A 26,739-nucleotide genomic window follows, 5' to 3' on the forward strand; every position below is an offset into this window, starting at 1 on the left:
TCCTTTAAAAAAAAACAAAAAAAAAACTGCATATACAAAACATGTTACAGAAAGCCAACTAAACACTTTCATTTAAAGTATTACCCGGTCTAATTTTACATTTTCTATGCTATTTTAATTATAATAATTTACACTAACATGTCATATTATGTAAATAAATAAAAACTTATACCTTTAAATCTACAAAGGCTTTCAATAATTTAATAAAGTAGTAATAAATAAGATTTATATCCAAATTATTACCAAATTTCATTTTTTAGGTTGTTAAGGTGTATTAACGAAAAGATTATTAAGAAAAATGCACCTAACAAAAACAAATCTACTAATGTTATATAAATCTACAATTTAACCAATTATGTTTCAATAATTAAATTAAAATTCTTAATTAAAAATTAATTAAAGCAGTACGTCAATAGGATGAAAAATATCTTAAATTAGAATTCCTAACAAACTAAGTTTACAATACTATAAAAATGTAAAGAAAAAACTCCACACTATAATGTATATGGTACTGAGTAATATGGTGCATTACAACAACAAAGTGTTCCAACATGTTAGCCCCTACCATGGCGAATGGAAACAGGAATAAAACAGACACAGAAGTGTAAACTTCTACATACAACAATAAAAGTAATAGGGGATTGAATAGCCACAGATTTACAAAACCAATTAAAATATATAAACTACTAAAGAAGCACTAAAACAAGCTCCATATTTCTTAAAAGTAAATCCCCAAATTATAATTAAATGCTTGTCAGGTGTAATAGCTAATGATTATCTTTAATGTACCACATGTTCAGTTATGTTACAGATTTTAAATATGCAGCTCATAAGTAGTTTTTATCAAAATACAGTTTTTAAAATTAGAACTATATAAACCAGTAAGTTACATTCTTTTTTAATTGATGCAATTTGTGGTCATGCATTATATTTTGTGGATTATAAAGCTTTTATAAATAATGATTTAGCTGGTTATTGCTAGTTTTTATAGCACTTTTTTTAATGCAACTAAAGGGCTAATTGCAGTGTTGCTAAATACAGATTAATTACTGATAGTAAAAATTAGAATCTTATAATGTCTTATAAACATATAAATGAAGTGATCAGTTTTTTACATTTGCAGCAATTTCGCTATAAAGTTGCACAAAAAATTATACCTTTAATAAAAAGTTTATCAATTCGGTTGTACGGCAAGTGAAAGAGATAAAACATGATCTTCACATGTAATATGCAATAATTTTAATTTATTCTAAATGGTAGATTAAAGGCAAACAAAATGAGTCACCATTAGACATTCTTATGGTTTGGCATGAACTAAATGAATACATTACTGACTGCTATTTTTGTCTAACAAATGTATCTGGAATTTCTATAAAATCTACGCATACAATTTTGTATCTCTCATTGCTATCAGTAATCAAATTGTGTCTCACAGTTAAAGCCATGCTAATTCCTAAGGTTCCCGAAAACTTTTCATTTGAAGATGTGATGAAGTCGGGATATTTAAGATGATGCATTCTTTGAAGTGCAACCCATTGATTCACAACTTATACATTATAAGGTGAGGTAAATTATTTGCTTAGGGATTTAATCTATAAAAAAAATCAAGATTACAAGGTTAAATTTAATTCAAAAAAATATTAAAAACATTCAACATTTCATTATTTATTATTTTTAATTCATCTACACAAGCTCTAATTTAGAGTATACGTTAAAGTCAAATTATTTAAAATATTTAATGTAATAAGATTAAATAAGAAATTACATAATAAAAACAGTTAACAGTCAGCAATTTATGAATCCCTCAACTTTTCTAACCAGTTACAATCTCAGTTCTTTTAAACTTATATATAAAAATGTGAATGCAAATCTCCCAATGAAAATCAAGTTTGTACCCAAGTAAGTTGGCATCTTTTCATACACAACCAGCTTATATAATTTGGCAGTCTGATAACTACTGCATTTTCCCTTTAATACTAATTTTGGCACTTTTTAATCCCTGTCACTGGTTCATTAATAAACAAACTCAGAAATGTTAAAAAGCTCTGTAGACATCTACTTCCAGCTGCCCAAGTCAAGGATATAACATAACATTTTCTTTTTTCATTAAAGACAATTTTTCCAGTTTAGTGGCACAGTATCACAAAAATGCATAATATAATACATGGCTATAAAAAGAACAGCAAAATATGCAGTAAGTATTAGTATTTCTGGAGAATTTAAATTGCAAATTTTCTTAATAATAAATATACTTCACGATAGCCTGTTCAGTAAGATGGTCATTCCGTGCAAGTTTTCTACCATCTTTAAATGCAAGAACGTTAGTACTTTCTGTTAAGAGTATTGTTGTTTTATTACCAATAGATACAACATATAAGTTCATTTTTATTTTTCTTGTGGTGAAACTTTTGCTAGCATTTAAAAGAAATCTATTTTCATGATTTTTTAAATATTCAAAAATAAGCACAGCTGTAACATCTAGCTAATTATATTTTTATCAATTGGGGATTTCTTACCTAAATCCTAATCATATATTAAAAACAATAGCAGCCCCAAAACTGATCTGAGGTACACCATGTTTGATGTCCCCAAGCTGCAATGCCCCTTCAATTTCTGTATATTGATCTCTTGTTGAATTGTAACATACTGCTGTCTATTGGACAAAAAGAAAATTATTAAAGTTAAAACCTGCACTCTGATTTCAATTGAAAGAAGTTTCCATAAAATAGACCTATGTTTAAACTTTACAAGCAAAGAAAACAACCAGTTAACAGCTGCTGACCCTCAAAAGCGTCTATGATTGTTTCCACCGATTGCATTATTGTAGTTTTATTAAATTTTGCATTTTAAAGCTATGCTGGTTACCCACAAGAACGCTATTATTATCCAAATGATTTATTGTTTGTTTAATAATTATCTTTTCCAGCACTTTAGAGAAAGTTGATACAAGTGAAACTGGCCCACAATTATTTCTATCATTCCTGTAATCCCATTAAAAGTAATTATTACATTTATAAATTTCAAATGATTTTGAAATCTTACCTGTATCACTGACACAAACTTAATATAATACTGCATTTTTTAATTAGAAAATTAGATACATATTTCCAATGAGTAGTAAACTTCTTGCATTACCTTTCTGTGCTTAAAATGTTATTCATAACCACTAGAAAGTTCTTCAATACTTCACAAATGAACTCTTTAATTCAATTAGGATAAGCTCATAAACCTGAAGAGAAGTATTTTTTTTACAAATTTGTCAAAGAACAGTTTAAGTCTTTCTGTTTAAAAATAAAAAATATCTCTCTGTGAATCTAGTTATTGTATTAATATGAAAAAGCCAAATGTTATGAAAGCAGTTACTGAAAAAATGAATTATATGAGAAAAGTAAGTGGAGATTTAAAATTAACAGGTCCTTTGTTGGAGATGCAGTCAGCATACACTAGATACTGTTATTTTATTGATGAATGGAAAAGCCAAGCAAAAAGAAATTGCTCATAAACCCTAGTTGAACGTAAATGTATATTTCTGCCTCTCCATTAATTGAAATAGGATTATTAAAATTTATAAATGCAACAAAGAAGGACAGCTGCCATGGTTTTCTGTACATAAGGCAAAAATTTCAAAATATAAGGATTAGAAAATCTAAGGGATATTTATTGGCCCACAAATGTACAAAGTAGCAGACATTATATGTTCAACCCATGCTTAGAGATATAGAACTTGCTACTTGGAAAGCAATTGAAGACAGATGCAAAACTTACCTAAGACAATAAAAACAAAATTATCAGTATACTGCGAATGAACTTAGAAGAATGTACTATAATGTTGTAAACATTCACTTCCTTTGTACACATCTGGGTTTCATTCCATCAAACCTTGGAGCAATAAGTTCAATTTAGTCTTTATTGCCTTCTAAGCATGTAGTCAAAATAATCCAGGTAAATAATAGCAATACACCATAGCACACTAGTTGTGCATCAACACAACTGTATTTAAATAAACATAAATAAAATTATAGCTCCGATCCCCAATATGATACAGTAATAAAACAAGTTTCAAACCATGTTGCAGGTTAAAAATATGGATTGCCATTTTTTAAACTATAATAAGCTTTAAAAAATCGGTGGATCACAAAGACAAAAAAAAAACTGTTACTTAAAGTATTACTTGTATACACTATTGTTCAGACATGAAATCAAATAATGATTTCTTCTTTATTTTGTAAAGATTCCTGTGAACCTATAATTTCTTAATATTCTTTATATGATTATTAATGAACATATTGCATTTTATTTCTTTAGCCTTGAATGATTCATCATACGAGTAACATGTCTTGTCTTCATTAGGTTCCTAAAAGTTAACTACCTAACATTTTAAATAATGTTATCAAATATTTACTAGTAAGAATTTATACAGTGCCCAGACTCTAAAATATTATAATAACATGTTTTCAAATTTAAATAAACTATAGTCTAACCAATAAATATTTTGTTCACTTATTATTTATGCAACTAGGAATTCAGTATAATCCATTAGCTAAGCATTTAAAATGTATAGCAATAATTGTACAACTATTGTTTTTTCAGATTTTTATCAGTAAACTAATGTAGAAAGAAAATGTTTTATCATAGCAGAAGTTATTTATTTCATTCCATGTATCACCTAAAAGTTTATTACACAGTCTACCAAAAACAGTCACAGATAATGTTCCACTGACATTAGAATTTTTTTATATTCTATGCCACATATGTAAAAATATGATGACAGGACTCGTTTAAGTATTTCTTAGTTTTGCTTAGTTAGTGTCTTAAAAAGTTTTGTAGATTTACAGCTTTCTGTTACAGAACATGATTTGGTCTGAGGCTTAAATTCTTCAAGGATTAAAAACCTCACCACAGTTTAGTTTAAAATTTTTTTAAATTTGAAGAAGTTAAATAAAAACTGAGAAATAAAGTCTAAAATTGAAAAAAAAATATTTTGTCCAGATACATCTGTCCTTTTTGATTGCACTGGAGCTAAACAGTAAGATGTGAGAAATATCATTAAGTTTAGTTTATTGTTAAATTAGATGCAAACTATCTCTTTTGTTTTAATACACAATAAAACTAAATGAGTGAGTCTGCTTGAAAATTAGTAAAAAAAGTGAAATTTTGTGATGTCTAATGTGGAAACTACAGGAAGACCTTAAAAACAAACAACACTTAATCATTATTAATATATTACAACATGAATATAAATTACATTATTTTGCTTAAAAATAAAATTATTAGAGAAATATATATTTAAAAAGATTATCTGGTTTGAAAATTTCTTTGATAATTACTTTTACGATAGCTTATCCCTATCGAGGTATACACATGTACTTCCATATTTGATGGAACTTAGATTGTGAATCAAGAAGTCCACGAATCATAGCTACCTGTAACAAATATTACAACAGCAAATTAAATAAAAATAATTTCACTGTGACTTTTGGGAGACAACATTTTCCTGGATGTCTGATTTCATTGCTTGGTGATGTCGAGGGGCCTCCTTAGTCACCAGACTTTTCACCTTGTGACTATTGTTTTATGGGGCTAGCTAAAAGCTCAAGTTTACATAAACAAACTGTGTAAATTCAAAGCCCTTTCCGATACTATAATGCGAGAAATTTAAATGGTTCCACGTGCCATGCTTAGAAGGAGTACAGACAATTTCACCAGTCATCTACAAGAATGCCTCGACAAAAATGGATGCCACCTAACCAATGTGATTTCTCGCAGTCGAGTATTTTTTCTTATGTTTCAATATGTAACCTCAAATGACAATGTAACATTAATGTGTAATAATAATAAATTCAAAAATAAGTGTTCAACAGTCTTTTCAAAACCACCACACCTTGTTGCCAAACCCTGTAAATCCAGTGCTAAAAGACTTTTCTTTTTTTAAAGTAGATCAGACACTAATTGGTCATTAGTGACTAATAAATTCCAACAGCATGCACTGTAATTGTAATCAACATTAAACTTTGGTGATCTATGGAAACAGGTTTATTAAACGCATGACTTAGGCCATCAGCATCCAATCTGCATTATTCAGTTAAAGAGATATGTCTCTGGACTGACTTGGGACCCTTTTTCTTGTCCAATGACTGTACAATAAGCTAAATGGCTGAGTAAGACTTGTTCAGGAACCTATTTGGCATAAATTTCTTATACTCAAGATGTTTTCAGACAATTTTGGTGCAGAAGGGACTTTGAAAAATTAAAAATTGAACTATGTTATTAATAATGAAAACATCTATCCTTATGAATTTCATTGTTGATTTTCTGCTTCAGCCTTTCTTCACTACATAAGATCATCTCTCTTGAGAAACTGTTAACCAAACAAATCAGGTAGATACTGGAAACCTTAAATAATAGAGACCTTGAGCTTGCATCACAATTAACTGTCATGAAACCATAAAATGCCTAAAATAAATGGATATAACATAAAAATGAGCTAAATACAGACTACTTTTGATATAACTAAATAATCATAAAAGGTTTTACCCACCTTTATGCATTTTTCTGTTAAACAGCTATGAAAATACTTATTAAGTACACTTCAGTATTATGAAAAACACTCAAACTAGACTTCCCTGATACTCACAAAAACTACAGCAATGTTTTAATATCTGTCATATAAAAGTTTAATTTTTTTAGATAATCTATAATTTCTTTACTTTAAATTTCAACAATCAAATGATCACAACAGTTTCACAAATTAAATAAAATACTCGTACTAAAAGGAACTTCACATCTTTATTCTAAATTGGACAATGATTTTGTTGGTAAGGGATGATATCTTAAATTTATTACCACAACTCATACTGAAATATTTCTAATATACAACTGCTACAGTAGAAAAGGCCGTTGAATTGAACCCAACACAAAAATGAAAGGAATTAAAATATTGTAAAACACAAGGATAAGAATAATATGTATTTAAATAAATATAATATAAAAACAATATAATACTGAACCATTTTTATAAAAATATGCTAGAATAATATTTATTATAAATAGTTTACATTGAGGGTTAATTTATTTTAGGGATATATTATTTCAAACACACACACAGACACATACACACACACACACACAACAAACAAAATTTAGGCCATTACTCCTACATTTCTTTGGTAAGATACATTTTCAAGTGAAATCTGTTATTTGTAATCACATCTGCGGTCAGTTATCCAAACCAGTCAGCAGAACAGTATGACAGCAACGTAAAACAAAATTTTTTACATTATTATAAAATGATCCTATGAGATTTTAATCTGAATTACTGTACAGTCACTTAGGTGGGTTGCTAAACTCACAAGACAATTTTAGCAATTAATAACAAATAATAACATTTTTAATTTGTTCTTTAATTTTTTTTAATTCTAGTGAATTCAGACGGACTGGAAAATTAAAATAAACTTTTATTTTTATGAAATTAATAAGTTCATAATTTAGCTGGTTGCAGAATAATCCTAAGCATCATAATTTTGTAAAAAGAATTGTAGTAGATCATGCTGTTCAAAATTAAAACCTATTTTTCTGCATTATTGTTTGGTTTAAAATCAGACACTCAGCGCTGCCTATGGGCAGCTTTAGTATTAAGAACATTCTGTTATACTAATCAGTCGGAGTTGGACAGTGATAGAGTAATTATGCACGCCAGTACGGCCTCTGCATCATAGTAACAGAGTTTAATATTATTATTCTTATAAATATAGTATATTTAGTTATCAATCAGTGTGTAATTATTTTATTTATTTATACAGTTCATTATTCTGCTATAACGTACAGCCCATTACATTGGTCTCCGGGCCAGATATTTTTTATTGGCCGGATATCTTTTATTGTGTGTGCAGAACATAGTTTGCGTTTATCTTCTTAATTCCAGACTGGTGCGTAATAATATCGATCAGAAGTGTGGTTAATATCCATGTGTAATACAGTAATTACTATCACGAGGGACAGTCGTCGCGGCGCCCGTCTAATTCGACTTGGAATGCAGACATCGACCTCGGTGCTAAGTAAACAGCCATTTCATCATGACCTTCAAATCAGGCTAGCTGCTGCCCGTCGCTTACCTTAATTGTTTCAGATAAGTAATAACAAATTGGGAATTATCAGCTCCTTATTTACGTTCCTATCTATGATAGACTTACATTTACATTCCTTCATTTGATTCCTTTATCATTCACATTATTATTTGTTACTGATTAATTCCATCCATATCATCTATATTTTTAATAATTATTAATTTCTTATTTTCCTAGAAATCTTTAATTTACGTTGATAGTTATATCTATAAGAATTATCATCATGTCTCTTGAAGTAGAAATTACAACTTTGAAAAAACAACTAGGAGTATGTAAGGCTCAATTAACACGCATAAAAACATTTCTCGATAAATGTAATAATGAGACACGAAAAAGTAATATTAAAGTTAGATATGATGCAATGGCAAATATTTTAAATAATTTTAATAAAACACAGTTTGCTAGAAGTACAGGACAAGAAAGATTACGATACGCATTTAGAAGATAGGTTAGACTTTGAAGACAATTATTATGAAATTAGGGCGCAAATGCAAGAATATTTAAGGGAAACATCAGTTTCAGAAACCCACCACTATCAATTTACCGCGTTTTAACAGTACGTACGAAAATTGGATGCCTTATGCAGATGCATTCAAGGTATTGGTTCATGACAATAAAGACGTTAGTCCAATTCAGAAATTCTACTAACTGAATTCTACACTGACACATGAAGCAGCTCAATTAATAAAAAACTTAGCTGTTACTGATGCTAATTACCCGGTTGCTTGGAAATTGTTACAAGACCGATACGAAAACAAGAGATTGATTGCATTGGCTCATGTTAGAGAAATAATTAATATTAAGTTAGTAAGGAAGACGCCAACGAATTGCGTCAGTTCATCAATACGGCGATTAGTAATTTTAATGCTCTCAATGTTCTAAATATTCAAACACCAATTCATGAAGTAATTTTAAGTCAACTGTAAATAGATAGATTAGATGCAAAAACCAAACGAGAATGGGAATTAAAAAATTCTACACAAGATTTTCCTTCTCTCAAAGATCTTTTTGAATTTTTGGAAAATAAATGTCAAGCCTTCGAGGCTTTAGCCTCTTCAAGCAGTAATAAAAAAAAAACAGTGTATGAACGGCAAAAATATAAACCTGTTCGACATTCTAACTCGTATGTTGCTACTGAGTCCAAAGTATGTGAATGTTGCAATCAACCTCACACTTTATACAAGTGTTTGAAGTTTAGTAATTTAAATGTTTCTGATAAATCTAAGTTTGTTAAGGATAAGAAGTTATGTTACAATTGTCTTAGATTAGGTCATTTAGTAAGGAATTGTTCCTCTAGAGGCTGTCGAATTTGCAAGGGCAAACATCACACCTCATTACATATAAGTTCACAAAATAATACGTTTAAATCTAATAGCAATAATGATTCAGATTCAAACCAGAAAATTTCTAATTTTTCGTAAGACGTCCAGCTTCACATTATAGCTCTTCTAACACATATTGTTCCCTTAAATCAAAAGTGCAATCGAATATTCTTCTAACTACAGTGATTGTTAAGGTCCAAGATAGTCAAGGAAGATTACAACCATGTAGATTGCTATTAGATTCAGATAGCCAATCAAACTTCATTACTGAAAACTGTGTTAAACGTTTAGGTTTAAGAAATGGGTATTGTAGTATGGGTATAAATAATACTCCTACTAAAATAAATTATAGTGTAGACGTACAATTATTGTCTACTTATAACGCTTTTAGTGCAAATATTTCTTGTTTAATGTTACCACAAATAACTAGCAATATGCCATGCAATGTTATCAACTACAAATCATGAAATCTGCCTTCGAATTTGAAATTATCTGATCCAGAATTTTATAAACCAGGAAATACTGACATGTTAATAGGCGCTGAGCTATATTTCAAAATTATGAAATGTGATAAAAGGGTAAGACCAGGTGGGTTTCCAGTTATCTTTGAAACTGAATTAGGATGGATTCTATCAGGAAAATGGAAAATATCAATCAGAAAATACCTTTTCAAGTCCTCAAACCACATGTTTAACATTAACAAATGATCAACTTCAACACAGCTCAAACAATTTTGGGAATTAGAAGAGTTGGTTGTTCTACCCAAGGCTAAGGAACAAGACGAGTGTGAACAGTATTATCGGAACACAACAACCCAAGATTCTTCAGGTCGTCTTATCGTCAGACTTCCTCTAAAGCCAGATCATTTACCTTTCGGAGACTCATTCGATCAAGCAAGTTTGCAATTTCAAGCGTTAGAGAAAAAGCTTCAAAGGAATTCACTTCGTCTGGAATACTCAAAATTTCTTCAAGAATATAAGGAACTCGGTCACATGAAGCCAGTGCCTCTTCAAGGTAATGATTGTAAACAACAGTTCTACCTTCCTCATTATGGTGTTTTTAAGTAAAATAGTACCACAACTAAACTTCGGGTAGTTTTTGATGGTTCAGCTAAAACATCCACGGGAACTTCTCTTAATTACATCCTAATGGTTGGTCCTACTGTACAGCAAGACTTATTTTTGATTATGGTAATATTTAGAACCCATGCCGTTGCGTTTACAGCAGACATTGAGAAAATGTACTGCCAAATTAAAATTCATCCAGAAGATTGCAGCTTAAAACGCATTCTTTGGCAGGATTCGGATTCACCAACTGATCAAATTCAATGCTATGAGCTTCAAAAGGTTACTTATGGCACTGCCTCAACTCCATTCTTGGCTACAAGATCCCTACAACATCTAGCAGGAGAAGAAAAACACATGTACCCAGCTGCAGCCAGAATTTTAAGTCGTGATTTCTACGTGGATGATTTAGTTTCTGGAGCTAATGACATCAACAGAGCTCTGGCAATCCAATCAGAGTTAATAGAGTTAAGGTCTGGTGGATTTCAACTGAGAAAATGGAGTTCTAATCATAAATCACTTTTAAATTCATTACCTCAAGAACTTGTAAATACAAAAACATCAATTCAGCTTGAGAAAAAAGATAGAATTCAAACTTTAGGCTTTAAGTGGTTTCCTCAACCAGATGTGTTTTCTATTTCTTCCAAAATTCCACCATTTAAAGACGTAGTAACAAAAAGAGAAGTAGCGTCTACAGTAGCTTCCATTTATGATCCAATTGGTTTAATCAGTCCTATTGTAATCTCTTACAAAATATTTTTGCAACGATTGTGGCTTAGTGGTATTGGTTGGGATGATAACTTACCATCATCATTGCTCCAGAAATGGCATGTTTTGGTGTCACAACTTTCTTTAATTGATGATATTAAAAAAATAGAAGAGTTATTATCAATAATCCTACAAATATTGAAGTTCACAGTTTCTGCGATGCATCACAACATGCATTTGGTGCTTGTCTGTATTTGCGTTCTGTCAATTCTGAGGGAGAGATTTCAGTTCAACTACTTTGCTCGAAATCTCGTGTCACACCAGTGAAAACCGTCAGAATACCACGGTTAGAGTTGTGTGGCGCTTTACTGTTGTCAAAATTGTTACAAAAAACATTACCAATCCTGAATTTGTTGATTGAAAGGGTTCATCTTTAGACGGACTCCAAAATCTGCTTGGCATGGATCTCAGCTCCTGCATCAAAGTGGAAAACGTTCGTTGCGAATCGAGTTTCGCAGATTCAAGATCTAACAGACATCAATGCCTGGAAACATGTCGCTTCGTCAGACAATCTTACTGATCTCATTTCCAGAGGTTCCAATCCAGAGAGTTTAAATAAAGGCACCTGGTGGTGTGGACCAATCTGGTTGTATTTACCCTCCAGTTCTTGGCCTAATTCAGACAGTTATGATGTTCAAGATATTCCAGAAGTACGACAAACAGAAACTAGTTTGACATGTGTTTTTCCACCAAATGACGATTTAGTTTGTAAGTTTTCAAGTATCTCTAGATTAACACGAGTAGTTGCCATATGCAAGAGATTTATTTATAATTGTCGTAATAAAAAGAAGAAAAAAGGAAATCTTAATACTGCAGACATTCAAGATTCATTACAAACATGCATCTGGATGGTTCAGCAAGAAGTATATTGTCAAGAAATTAATGATCTTCGATCAACTTCTACCGTTCCTAAAAAAAGTGAGCTTCTTAATTTTCATCCTTTTCTCGATGATCGTAACATAATTCGAGTTGAAGGACGGTTGAATAATGCTGATATTGCGTATCATATTAAACATCAGATTATTTTGTCACCAAAACACCATCTTACGATGTTGATCATCAAGGCTGAACATTTGAGGTTATTGCACGCTGCACCTCAATTATTGTTAGCTTCACTAAGACTCAAATATTGGATACCACAAGCTCAAAAGGTAATTAGACGTGTTATTCATAACTGTGTAACATGTTTTCGATTTAAGGCATCCTCGGCTAATCAATTAATGGGTCAGCTGCCCAAACACAAAGTAGAGATTAGTCGTCCTTTTCTTAACTCAGGAGTAGACTATGCGGGACCATTTCAAATTAAGTATGGGAATCCGAGAAGTAAAATAACAACCAAATGTTATGTTGCAATATTTGTGTGTCTTGCAACTTATGCTATTCACACAGAGCTAGTCAGTAATCTTACATCACAAGCCTTCCTCGCAGCCTTAAGACGTTTCACTGCCAGAAGAGGTCACGTCGCCAACTTGTATAGTGACAACGGCACCAATTTTGTTGGAGCCAACGAGTTAAATTCATTGAGGAAACTCTTTCACGATAAAGAATTTAATACAGACATTGAAAATTACGCTGCCAAGTCACAGCTCAAATGGCACTTCATACCAGCTAATTCACCTCATTTTGGGGGCCTGTGGGAAGCAGCTGTGAAGTCAATGAAACATCATCTCAAAAGAGTCATAGGTAAAACTTATCTAACTTTCGAAGAATTTTCTACCCTTTTATCCGATATAGAAGCTATCCTCAATTCTAGACCTATTTCTACTTTATCAGATGACCCTAGCGATCCATCTTACTTGACACCTGGACATTTTCTTATTGGTAATCCTTTAATAGCACTACCCGAACCCAATTTGTTAGATATAAAATGTAACAAGCTTTCCAGATGGCAGCAGCTCCAGAAGATACGACAGTCTTTGGTCACGATGGTCTCACGATTATCTCCATGGTTTGCAGCAGCGTAGCAAGTGGAAGTCACCCTCCGAAAATCTTCGACCAGGTCTAGTAGTGCTAGTGAAAGAAGACAACTTACCACCTCAATTTTGGAAAATGGCTCTAATAGACAGTGTTTTCCCAGGTAAAGATGGTCTAGTACGCGTAGTTCAGTTGAAGGTATACAGTACGTTTTTCAAGAGACCTATTACTAAACTTGTGCTATTGCCAATAAACTGAGACAATGTAATTAATATTGATCAAAGATCAATGTGCGGGGAGTATGTTTGGTTTAAAATCGGACACTCAGCCCTGCCTATGGGCAGCTTTAGTATTAAGAACATTCTGTTATACTAATCAGTCGGAGTTGGACAGTGATAGAGTAATCATGCACGCCAGTACGGCCTCTGCATCATAGTAACAGAGTTTAATATTATTATTCTTATAAATATAGTATATTTAGTTATCAATCAGTGTGTAATTATTTTATTTATTTATACAGTTCATTATTCTGCTATAACGTGCAGCCCGTTACAATTATTTTATTAAAAACTCACTGAGATACAAAAATAAAACATCTTTAATATACTTAAACGCCACTTATGAACAAACGAACACCATTATATGGAAACAATCCCACATTAGGAAGCAGCAGGGAACTGGTAAATTCAACACTCTATAAATTTCTTTGTTACTAACCCTAGACAGTTAACTAAAAAAAATTAAAAGCTGCTTCTTTGTAACCTTTGTTATTTATCATTGAGGACTTCTTTTAAAAAAATAAACATTATACATAACATTGAATTAATGTAATATAATAATAATTTAAAAACGTGTAATAATTATAACATTCTAATGCCATTGAATTACATTTAAATTATATTTTAAGCTTAATTCTAGAAATTGTAAATTCTTATTTTAGTAATTTTTTAACTTATTTTAGTGTCACTTGACTTCTAAGCCAAATTTGTGCTTTCACTTCAGATTGCCAAAAATGGCAACTGTTATTTGCATCTTTTGCTTTAATTTTAAAAATATTATTAAAAATAATCGTAGTGTTTAAAAAATTCTATTTATTTGTTAATTAATATTTTTTATTGTTTTTTCTTTTTAATTAATTTACTTCTTTGCATATAGACACATTATCCTCAGTGTCTGCTGATAATGATTGTTTAACAGTAGAGGTGGCCACAGAGTTACTTTCACTGCGAATGTAGCTAGAATATCTATATTAAAGGGAAAAGTATGCTATGCTGATCATGTCAAAAATGGGTATCAGGTTTTTTTTGCAAATTTTTATGTTTCAGGGACCAACTAGTTCATCTAGAACAAAAAAAAAACATATACAATGTATGTACGTGTGTCACACTGCTTTGGGACTCATATCTTAGGACTGAACAAACCCATTTTCTTAAAACTTTGCTCAAATATTTCTATATATGGGGCACTACTGAACATATTTATTTAGATATTTTATTTATTTATTTATTTAACCAGCAAATACATCGAGTTAAGTTTAAGTATACAAAGATATACGAAACAAACTCTCAGCCTATAGAGGTAATCTGAGTTACCTGTACATAGTTCTGGTATCTTATAGCTAAATAACAATCAATAGTTACTTATCTTATTATTAAATTCACCTTTTCCACTTTATCACCCACAATTCATTTAAATATGTGTATATAATTAATTACAAATGTAACAATTTAAAAATTTTCATATTCATAACACTCGAATTATAAATTTATTATGTTCTTAGTCCTTATCCACTTTATCACTTTGGTTTTAATACCTTTTACTGACGAGTTGATATTTTTCAGCTCAATAGGCAGTTGGTTGAAATATTTCACAGCAACGTACTTGTTATTTCTTGTAGATAAAGTCTTTGATTCTTGGAATTATTACTCGTTTTGCTGTTTGATTGTAGAAATTTAATTCTTAAATTATTGTAATTGTGAATAACAGATTCAATAATGAAACATTCTGTTATGTTTAAAGGCACTATTGTGCTTTGATTATTGTCTTTAAAAATAATTTTAAACATTCTCTTCTGTAATGGGATCAAGGGATTAATCACATTACCATAAGCGCCTCCCCACGCTATGATGCCATATGTAGCAATACTATGGAATAAAGCATAGTAGATGGCTATTAATTGTTTGGTATCCATCCAATAACTTATTTTCTTAAAAATAAACAGCAGATATCTGACTGCACTTCAGATTTTGCACATGATGTTCCCATTTTAATTTGCTATCAATTATTATTCCCAAGTATTTGGTTTGCTCGACTCTGTCAATAGATTGTTCCTTAATTTGCACATCAATAACATCAGCAACACTGTCACAATATGCTCCAAAAGTTATACAAACAGTCTTCTTGATATTTAAAGAAAGCTTGTTGGTTGATAGCCACTTACTTATTTTTTCTAAGTAGTTATTCATGTTTGTTGGGTTTGAATCCAGCTTGGACCAGTACTAGTAACCACCGTGTCATCCGCGTAGGATATAATGTTATTGTCTGGAATGATTTTTAATACATCAATTATATAAACTAGAAATAGTAGCGGTCCCAGAATAGTTCCTTGCGGGAATCCCGTTGTTATTGATAATTCACCACTTTTGCAGTCCATGATCTTTACTATTTGACTTTTATTTGATAAGTAATCATTCAATAGTTTTAATGATTCACCTCTAATTTCACAAGACTCAAGTTTATCTAGAAGTATTGAATGGATAGCCGTGTCAAACGCCTTTGACAAGTCAAGGAATGTTGCTATTGTCGGTAAGGAAACATCAATGTTATTGCAGATGCATTTTGTTATGCGCGCTAAGGCATGACTTGTACCCTTACCTTCGATAAACCCAAATTGATTATCTGAGATTATATTATGCTTCTTGAAAAATTTTGAAAGTCTGGCACGTATAACTTTTTCAAAAATTTTCACGATATTTGAAATCAGCAAGATTGGTCTACAGTTTGTAGGCCAATTTTTATTATCTGACTTGTAAATCGGTACGACTTCTGCCCTTTTAAGCACTAGCGGCCATATTGACTGTTCGATTGAAAGATTAAAGATATGTACATACAATAGATTCACTAATGTATGTTATATGTTTTAAAACTTTAACACTTACTCCATCCACTCCACCAGCCTTTTCTTTCATGCAGTGTACTATGGTAAATATTTCATTGATGCTAATAGGATTTATAAAGATGGAATTGTTGTTTGTTTCAGTTCCTCTTCTATGTTCACTATCTGTTGTTTCTATTGTTTTAGCTAGTTCTGGTCCAATACTACTGAAGAATACATTGAAACAATTAGCTATATCGTGTATGTTATCTAATTTTTCTCCATCTTCATTGATTAAGTATTCCGGATGTTTATTCTTGCTGATATCTTTTCTATTGATTTTCATGTTTACTAACTGCCACAATTTTTACTGTTTGTAATCACTCTTTGGAATTGATTTTTTTCATATTCTTGCTTTGCCTTAAATATAACTTTATTCAGGTTTTTTTACATATTTCATGTTTTCTTCTTTCAAGGTCTCGTTGTGGATATCATTTCTCCAGCACTTTTATAATTTTTCTTTTATTTCACAGGACTTTATAATTCCTCTAGTAATCCATTTAGATCCTTGCCTACTTTTCTTCATAACAGTTACTATTGTTGCTTTTTCAATTGCGTGTTGAATTGTATCTAATAACATATTTGTTGCTGTGTCTACATATCACGTTGCTCATTTATAAAGTTCCAGTTCATTTTTCCACATTCCATTGCTATCTTATTATACTTTATGTGTAAATAACGATACGTCTTTTTTATTTGCGATTTTTCGGTTTGGAAACTTAGAAACAGTGGCAAATGGTCTGTGAAAGGATTCATGTACTTACATGCTTTGACACCCTCTTTGTTGGTTTTGATAAAGATATTATCAATGCATGATTCACTTGACGAGTTAAAAGTATTTGGTCTTGTAATTCCCTTAAAACAGGGAAGATAAGCGCTTTCAAGGAAGTTATTAACAATCATTTACTATAGGATTATCTTCCATGATATCAATGTTAAAATCACCTACTATGCAATGATTATTAGTATGTTTGTTTACTTTTAAGTACTCATTCATTATATCTATAAAGTTGGTTTTAGTGATATAATGGCATCTGTATGCACCAGTTATCTTAATATTGGTTTTGTTCTTAAAACTTATTTTAGTACTCAAGAACTTGAAGTTGTTTACATATTCAATCGTAGTCATTTCATTTAAGCATTTATTAACATACATGACCATCCAACTGCTTTGTTTATTCTACTATCATTATAGTATATGTTATAATCAGGCATACCAAAATACTCATAGCTTTGTAGCATCCATGTTTCAGTACACACGATTATGTCTGGTTTATTACCCAGCCTTTCTATAAAAGATTCCAGTTTATTATGATTAGTGTTTAAACCTCTTATATTAACATGCAAAATAATCAATTTGTTGCTGCATAAATACTCATTCATTGATGACATGTCGATAAATTCTAGATCTACTCTATCATCAATTACTTGATTCATTAATGTTCCTTATTATCTTTATTTGCTGTCGGTAATTTATCCTCTCGTATAATTGTTTCTTTAGATATTTTTCCATTGTATCCCAGGAAATTTGGAATTTTTGGCTTGCTAGAATAATCAGTTAATTTTCTTTCTTATGTATTATATGCTGTAGATTCTCACATTTGGCTGTATTGGTTGTTATGTGAATTGTGTTTCTGTTAAGACCATATTTTCCATTATAAACGGAACAATTTATATAGCTAACAGGCTGTTTATACTTACAGTCTTTTATTAAATGATTCCCACTGCATCTAAGGTAAGCTATGTCATTCTTACATTGTTTGGGACTATGTCTAATTCTGCCGCATTTATAGCAAGGTGTTCTGTTGAGATCATCAAATACTCTGCAGCGTTGGTGTCCCACATAAATTTTGTAGCCTTGATTTTTTATATACTTGCATATGTCAGATGTTACTTCAATTAATGCATTTTTTGCCTTACCATTGAAACCCTTGTATATGTGAATTACATTGCAGAACATATTGGTGTCACCGAAATTTCTCTCATTTATGTCTTGCTCTAATTCTTCAATATTCATTTCATTATGCATATTTACCAATTTCAGTCTTGGGTTTTCAATCTCTTCTTTTTTAACTATGAAATCATTACCAGTCTTACTCTGTAAGATTTCTTCTGCTTTCAAAACATCTGTATTATTTCTAAAGCTTAGAACTACAGATCCATCTTTCTTTTCTCTTAAGTTTTTGATTGGTGTAATTAAATCTGTCTGTATCTTGTTTGCTATTATTGTCTTAGTTTTGGGCTTATTAATGTGTGTCCTCGCTGTGATTGTTAGGTTAGGAACATGTTGCATTTTAGATTCATTTGCTTTTAATACTTGCGAGTAAGTTTTGATATTATTTTTGGACTCAGTTTTTTCCAATAGTCTCTTGAGGATTGCATTCTTGTCTTGCAGTTCATTATTTAATTGCCTTAGTAAGATTATCTATGCTTTCAAGTTTGTGTAGTCGTCATCACTTTCGCATATTACCATCTGATTATGCTTAGCAACTATTGTATCATGTACGGTATAACAGATGTTTGTAAGTATTTGTTTTTGTGCCTCTTCTTTTTCATTCGGTTTTACTTGGGCAATAATTCTTCTTGCTTCTAAATTTAGTACACTTTCTTCTCGCATTAAGGTTATGTCAAAATTTCTACGTTCTGGACAGATTATTAGGATATCACTCACTTTTGTAGCGTTTTTTAACTTTTTAAAATCAGTAACATGATAAAAATTTTCACATATAATGCTCAGTTTGAAAGGAACTTTATTTTTTGGGAGACACTTATAAAATTTTGCCTCACTGCCACATGGCGGAGGCTCCTCATCCTCTGCCATGTTAGCGTCTGTCTATCATATCATATCATCATGATATTAATTATATCATATTAATTTTTTTCTTAAATTCCTTAAGGGGATATTGCAAAAACACCAATTTTAATTTTCTTCAGCCATTTCAGAGAAAACTTTATTAAAGGAAATTAGTTACCTACAATGCATACATAAATAATAAGAAAAGAAGCTTTTTAAGAGGTTTGCACCCCCACCTCTTAAAATTGATATATATATATTTTTATGTTCTTTTGCTCATTTTCATTCAGTTGAAATAGTTTTCAAAAATGTTTTATCATTATACTTTATCTTTATTTTTTTATCTTTTAATCTTTAATGTTTTATCTTATATACTTTATATATAAAGCTATAAAAAAATTTCAACAATTTTTAAAAAATTATACATCCCAACCTAAAGTGAAGAAAAATCTTCTCGAAAATTTTATTTTTCTTATTTTACCCTTTACTGAAAAGGATGTTAGATTTAGAGAAATCTTTATTTAATAAAATCTGTAAAGCTTAACCTATGTGTGAATATTTTTAGAAAAGTGTTTCTTTAAATTTCTTATCTTCATCTCTAAAAAATATATATTCTGCTTTTTAGTTCTAACTTTTTTAATTGTTATTATTAAAAAAAAAAATGTTTTTGTATTTTTCTTCATGACTTAAAAGGAGTATTAAAATTAAAGTAGCTTTGTTACCTTATTATATTCCAAACCCATAATGCAAAGCAACATTTTTTCATTACTTTCATAAAAGCTGTACTTCATTTTTATAAAGTTTTAAATAATTCTCTTTCAAATTAATTGTTTTGTTATGGCTGACTTCTTTATAAATAAATATTTATAAATTTTTCCCGCAGAGTAAGGAAGCCCCTAAATCAAAAATTTTTTAACTCAAAATTTTGGAGTTTTCATGCTAAAATCCTATTTTGGTAATCATGATAATCAATAAATTAGTCAGGAAAGTCATGCAATATTTTATATTTTAGCTAGATTTATCATAACTGATTTGAGTTATTTTCTGCCCTTCCCAGGATTGTCACACTTAACATTCATAGTTAACGCGTTTTGAAGTATCTCCATTCTCATAGCTACTTTTAGCACTGAGTCTTCCTGAGTTGGAAGACATCATGCAATACTTTGCAGCTTTTTTATATTTTAAGTAAAATTTTTGTAAACTGTTTTTGAAGTGTAATTTTATCAAATTTATATTAAAAATGATATTGAATTGTATAATATACTAACAAACACGGCAATGCTTCGCTATTCCTAGATTTGCGTATATATATAAAGTGAACACAATTGAAAGTTTGATAAAACATTAACAAAACAAACATTTACGGAATTAACAAAAATTTAACCTTTCTCTTTTCCTCAATTTCCATTTTTGGTTTTCTGCTTTTTCCAATTTTCTGGTACGAAGTAAGGCAGTCTGTGGTACAAGTACAGAGATGGTGGCGAAGTGTGAAAGGACCTTGTGACTTGGTAGATGTAAAAAAACGAATTGCCACTTGAAGCTAATGGACACAGGTTCTGTATCAGATGTTAGGAGACATGGACACCCCTCAACATCCAGGACAGAAGAAAATGTGCAAGTGGTTAAGGAAATGCTGACTCGAAGTCCTCAGAAATCACAGACAGGTATCGCATGAAAGTGATTTAACTTGACGCACAATCTTAACTGTTTTGAACAAAGAGTTGAATTTTTGTCCATGGAAACCACATTCCTGCCAGGAATTGTCGCCGGAAGACTGTGATCATTGGTTGGAGTATGGGGATATGATACTTGCTTGGTATGAAGCATATCAGTAATATCCTGTGGTCAGATGAAGCTGTGTTTCATGTTGAAGGGTTTGTGAACTGGCACAATTGTTATTATCGGGCAACAGAGAATCTGAGGGGTGGTTGTTGAAAAAGCCAACATCACCCAATGGTCACAGTGTGGTGTGGCATGATATCCATGAAAGTTGTTGGCCTCATTCAGGATACAATGAATGCAGAACGGTACCTTGGTATGCTTGAAGATTATGTTCACGATATTCTATCCACATGGGACAATTAGAACAACCTATGCAAGATGGGGCCCTGCCTTACTTTGCAAGTCCTGTCTGTGCGTGGCTTGACACCCACTTTTCAGGACGCTGGTTGGACGTTGTGGCCCCCTTGAATGGCCCGCAAGGAGTCCTGACCTAACGCCCTGCAACTTCTTCCTACAGGGATCGGCGAAAGAGGAAGTTTATTGCACAAAACAAAAAACTCTTGATGAATTGGAGGAGCGAATTCGCCAAGTTCTCAGAAATGTACCGCTGGATTATCTGCAGAAGTCTGTTGCAAACATGCCCATCCGTTTACGGAAACTGGTGAATAATAGTAGTGCTTATGTGGAATTTTAGCAATGCATAACAATTCTACAATTACACGGAACAAAATGTTTTTTGTTTCATGAAAATTAGTTAAGTATTAAAAACATTACAACAATTTTCATTAGGAAGTTAATTCCCACCCACTCTGAATATTATCCTTTGCACAATAGCTAATAGTAATACTGCTGGGACACAAGCACAAATTTAAACTAAATGTAATGTACATATTCACGAGATCTATAATGTTTTAAAGATATACTTTACATCCTGAAATTATAAAACAAAAATGATAACTCATACTTATGTTATTCTAATATTATGTAATAAAACTTACCTGAATAAGACCAACAAAGAGCATGGCAAAAATCTGAGTGGCTGACCATGAATTAACTCGAGTATAGTTTCTTTCAGCTAGATTACGATCTCTTGCTTCATTTGCTCTAAAAACTTCTTGAATTTGTCTAACCTTTGTTATATCTGAATGTACCTTCAGTAATACTTCCTAAAATTCGCAAGACAAGTAAGAAAAGTTAATTATACAGAACGTTTAGCAGAAAATTAATCAAAAGATCTTGAAGTAATATTCATTAAATGCAGAATAATAAAATTGTACAAAATATAAAGTGGCGCTCTTTTAAAACCTTTCACTTAAGTTTACACGCTTGATATGACTAAATGTCCATTACCAGCAAATTGTGAAATAATGGCAAACATTAAAAAAAAGTTTGCCTTCAATCTAGTACTTTTCTTTCCTTAAAGATTAATAGAATTAGAGAACACAAGGTGCAGTTCTCTTAAGCTGGTAACTACAGATTACTGATGTCACAATCAGCAAAATTTAAATAGTCAAAGATGCTGAATGAATTAGTTAAGCTTTAGAATATATAAGCCTAAGTACAATAACATTTTAAGTATACGACCAACACACACATTTTTGTTATATCACATTCTTATAAAAATACTGCTTTGTTGTAATACCTAAATTTGATTTCATTAAATTCTTCTTTTTTTTTAAAGTAAAATTAAAGAAAAATTGAATAATTTTTTATTCATATATTTCAATGTGTGTGTCAGCAATGCATATATGAAATATATATATATATATTTATATATTAAAATGTTTAGCAGCACAATTACCATCCATCCAAAAATTAAAGGAACAATTGTAGACCTACCTTAATTGCATTAACCATTCCTTCATATTCTTCCTCAGCTTCAAACACACTATAATTATCCAACCATTCTTTCTCTCCATCGATGTAAATTGAGAAAAAAACAGTCTTTGGATTAAAAGAACTAAAGTAATTATCCCAACATAATTTATAATCTCCATCTTCAGTTATAACATGTCTGGAATACAAAAGAAAAATTATGATAATTTTCCTACTAATCTGCTCACATGTAGGTTACAAAAGGATATAAAAAAACACTGTACAATTCTACATTTAAAAATCTCTCAGTATTCTACATGAATTCAATTTCAACATTATGTAAATGAATATTTACAAATTTCCAGAAGTTAAAAATTTAACCTCTTGTCAAATTAAAATGATTTATTAACATGCTAAAATGTGATAAGAAGTCTTCTTTTATGAAATTTTAATTCAACTTTTCTTCTTACTTCATTGAGTATGTTGAGAAAATACAACTTCAATATCTTTTCATATGCATTTTTACATATAATAGTAAAACTGACAAAGAAGCCATATAACAGCTATACAGAGATCTTCTGGCAGCATAATTTCATGTATTCAGAAAAAAAGTCCATTTTAATTATTCTAAAAAAAAATTTAATTAGCTCTTTGAACTCCAATTTGGTTTGCTAGGCATTTCTCTCGCCACCACCCCATTCGGTCACCTTAAAGCATAAGACCAAATGTCTGTGCCACAAACAGCTACTGAGCCTCAAAACAGTTTAGAGACCAGTGTCCTAAATAGCTCCTAGAGCATACCTAACAGTGTGAGCGAACTAAGCCGTTTGAACGTCATACTACTTTTTAATTGCATATCTAAATCATCACTGTTTTCATTAGCATTATAAAAAATAAATTAAAATACTCTTTAATCAATTATGCAAAATTATCTTTAAGATGGGAACTATTCTTTATGAAAGAAGTTAAAAATTGAAAAAAGGACAAAAAAAATTGCATTATAACTGAAAGTTGTTTCCGTATAATACTGCAGCATACAACCATTTTTATACATATAAACATTAAATGTTTTTGTACAGTATAGTCTGCAGATGAATAAAATCGATGCATTCAGATTTTAGTGCATTCTAGTTATTTTTTAGTGCCATAACAAGTGATAGAATGGGAGGGCCCATCATGGAATGTGATCTTGATTCGTATTGGCTGGGTATGAATCACTGTTTTGCTGCCACTGTAAACAGTTGTTGCTTAGCATCTATGAAGGTAAAACATGTGATTAGCACTTGTATTTTTGTTGCTGTTCAAAATAACTGAATGGGTTGAGCAAGGAATCTGCATTAAATTTTACCAGAAATTTGGTGACATCCAAGCAAAGACAATAAAAGAGATTCAAATAGCTTTTGGTTATCACGCTAACGATGTGACACAAATTTCAGAATCGCCATGGAAAACTTCTGTTGAAAGTGATGAATGCTCTGACAGATCTACCTGCAAACATCTTGAAAAAACCGACCAAATTTGACAGATGGTAATGAATGATCATCACATAACAATTAAAGAGTTTGGTGATGAAGTAGTAATTTTATTTGGCTCAGTGTAATTGATTTTAACAGAAGATCTCGGGATGCGGCATGAAGCAGTAAAATTTTTCCCAAAACTTTCACACTCATGAGCAAAAGGATAATCAACTACAAATTGCATAAGACATGCTGAAATGTGCTATAGTGATCCTGATTTTATGAAAAAAAATAAATAAATAACCAGGAATGAATGAATAATGGGTTTACAGCTATGCCTTGAGAAAGGCACAGTCATTTCATTGGAAAACTCCAAGTTTTCCTCGGTAAAAGAAATTCAGGCAATCACGAAGCAATCTGAAGGTTATGCTGACAGTCTTTGTTGATTATAAAGGCGAGGTTCATCATGAGTGTGCTACTCAAGGACAAACAGACAATCTGAGTATGACATAACATTGAGGAGTACGACCTCGAGGTCCTTTTGGTCCAGGAGCCGTACACGGTCGCGGATAGGGTGGTCGGCTTCCACGGGGTGAAAATTATTCATTCTCGTGGGGGACGGCCGCTCTCTACGGTCATGGAGGGCTCAGACGCTCTGGATGTATTCTGGATGCCCCAGTGGTCTGACGAGCGATTCACCGTCGTGCGAATCACGAGGGGTACGCTCGATGTCGTACTTGTGTCGGGATACTTCCAGCGTGGATAGAGTATCGATGAATTGCTGGCGAAGGTGGGCGGGATTCTGGACGGTCTCCCGGGCACCAGAGTGTTGGTTGCTCTGGACGCAAACGCCAAGTCTACCGCCTGGGGTTCGCCACTCACAAACCCCAGAGGCGCTGGTCTCGAGCAGTTCGCAGAAGCCAGAAACCTCAACCTTATTATTGATGCGGAGCAGCCGCCAACTTTCTCCAGCGAACTGGGAGAGAGTTATATAGACGTCACTTTGGTGACTTATAACCTATGATATTGCTTACGGAGGCGGTCTAAGGGCACCAAATCCAGGGCGCTACAACCTAAGGGGCCTGCATCAACACAGGCTGCGGCGTGTGTGCGATGCTGCCTCACAAGGATTGCAGTGGCGCATGGAGTGTAGGGAGGAGGTGGACTTGAAGGGGGAGCTAATCGGCCAGGACATCAAGACTGGCTGTGACGAGGTCCTACGGCGGCCTAGACCAATGGACGGACCCGTCATAGATTGCCAGTCCGCTGACAGTCTGAGCGTGCCTGGAGCCGTAATGACCCCATTTTCCGTGGGGGGGGGGGGTCGTCTGTGGAACGCAGACGGAGGCCCGGCAAGGAAATGGAGGTCCTCTGACCTTAGTGTGCTGCGCGCAAGAGTGAGATCCGCGCGAATAAGGTACCAGTGCTGCCCCCTAACGGGGACCATCGTCAACAACGTGCGCACTGAGCGTCTTCGGATCTACCGGCGTGCCCGTAATGAATATGTTCACGCCATCAAAGAAGCCAAACTCAAGTTTTGGAAAGACTCCATGCGCGAGTTGCAGCGCGATCCTTGGCAGCTCGCACAGACGTGTTACTGGCCAAGTCATTGCACGTGTTGTCCAGTGTCCGGTGCGGGTTACGTGGTCGTGACCACACTGCAACATCTGTGGCGACTTACCGGGCGTTCCTGGATACTCTGTTTCCAGATGCTCCGGAGGGTGAAGCGGAAATCGGCGTTAGGGCGGGTGAAACACCATTCCCTGACGTTCGGACCGTGGAACCCGAAGATATAGACCGAGTGGTTTCTCGAATGGCATTGAAGAAGGCACCAGGGATTGACCAACTTGATCCGGATATTTTTCACCATCTATTGCCTGTCATAAGGGAGCCACTTGGCAGACTGTTCACGGGATGCCTAAGCTGGGGCTGCTTTCCGGTTTTCTGGAAGGTGGCCTTGGTGAGGGTACTCCTGAAACCTGGAAAGGATTCTGGTGAGGTCAGCAGTTATCGACCCATCAGCCTCTTGCCGGTTTCTCGGCAAGTTGCTTGAAAGGCTGGTTGTGGAACGGCTCGAGGAAAGCATCGATATGAGCTGTTTTCTAAATCGAGGCCAATATACTTTCATTAAAGGGGTTGGCACCGAGGATTGCATCTTAAATGCTCTTGTGGAAAGCGCAAATATGTTTTGGCTATTTTTATTGATATAGAGGCAGCATTTCCTTCCTTGTGTTGGGGTTCTGTCCTCTATGCTTTGGAACGCCGCAATGTTCCCGAAGCCCGCAGTCCGTGGTAAGAGACTATTTGTCTATTTCCTATTGTCCTTAGGAGGATTGCTCGGAAGGATTACGGGCTGTCGGGTCGCCAAATGTACTTGGTGTACCGAGGCATTTTCGAAAGTATGATCGCATACACGGCGCCAGTTTGGGCTCATAGGTTGGAAAGAAATAGAGCACTGCTTCAAAATTTAAGGAGTGCCCAGCACAGAGCCATGATAGTATGCACTGGTGTATTTAAAACAACCTCCTACGAGGCTACTACTGTATTGGGAAAGGGTCTCCCAATCGATTTGGTGGTGAAAGTTCGAGCAGTCATGTGGAAGTTGC

At 32.8% G+C, this 26,739-nt stretch overlaps 1 protein-coding gene across 3 annotated transcripts in view; it reads right to left on the minus strand.

Annotated features, from left to right (window-relative positions):
- Nucleotides 1-1,649: 1,649 nt before the first annotated feature.
- LOC142323191 (transmembrane emp24 domain-containing protein 1-like) overlaps nt 1,650-26,739 on the minus strand; it is a 69,153-nt gene continuing 44,063 nt past the window's right edge. Inside the window, exons 3-6 of one of the 3 annotated variants that reach the window (XM_075362507.1) lie at nt 22,701-22,875; nt 21,860-22,027; nt 5,328-5,423; nt 1,650-2,168 (exon numbers count right to left, since the gene is read on the minus strand). In XM_075362507.1, the coding sequence (XP_075218622.1) occupies nt 5,346-5,423; nt 21,860-22,027; nt 22,701-22,875 (421 nt within the window). In that variant the 3' untranslated portion in view covers nt 1,650-2,168; nt 5,328-5,345. The other 2 variants (XM_075362506.1, XM_075362505.1) reach the window with 2 other exon arrangements.

This window comes from Lycorma delicatula, chromosome 4 (assembly GCF_047948215.1).
Source record: "Lycorma delicatula isolate Av1 chromosome 4, ASM4794821v1, whole genome shotgun sequence".
In the NCBI taxonomy this organism is placed as follows: domain Eukaryota; kingdom Metazoa; phylum Arthropoda; class Insecta; order Hemiptera; family Fulgoridae; genus Lycorma; species Lycorma delicatula.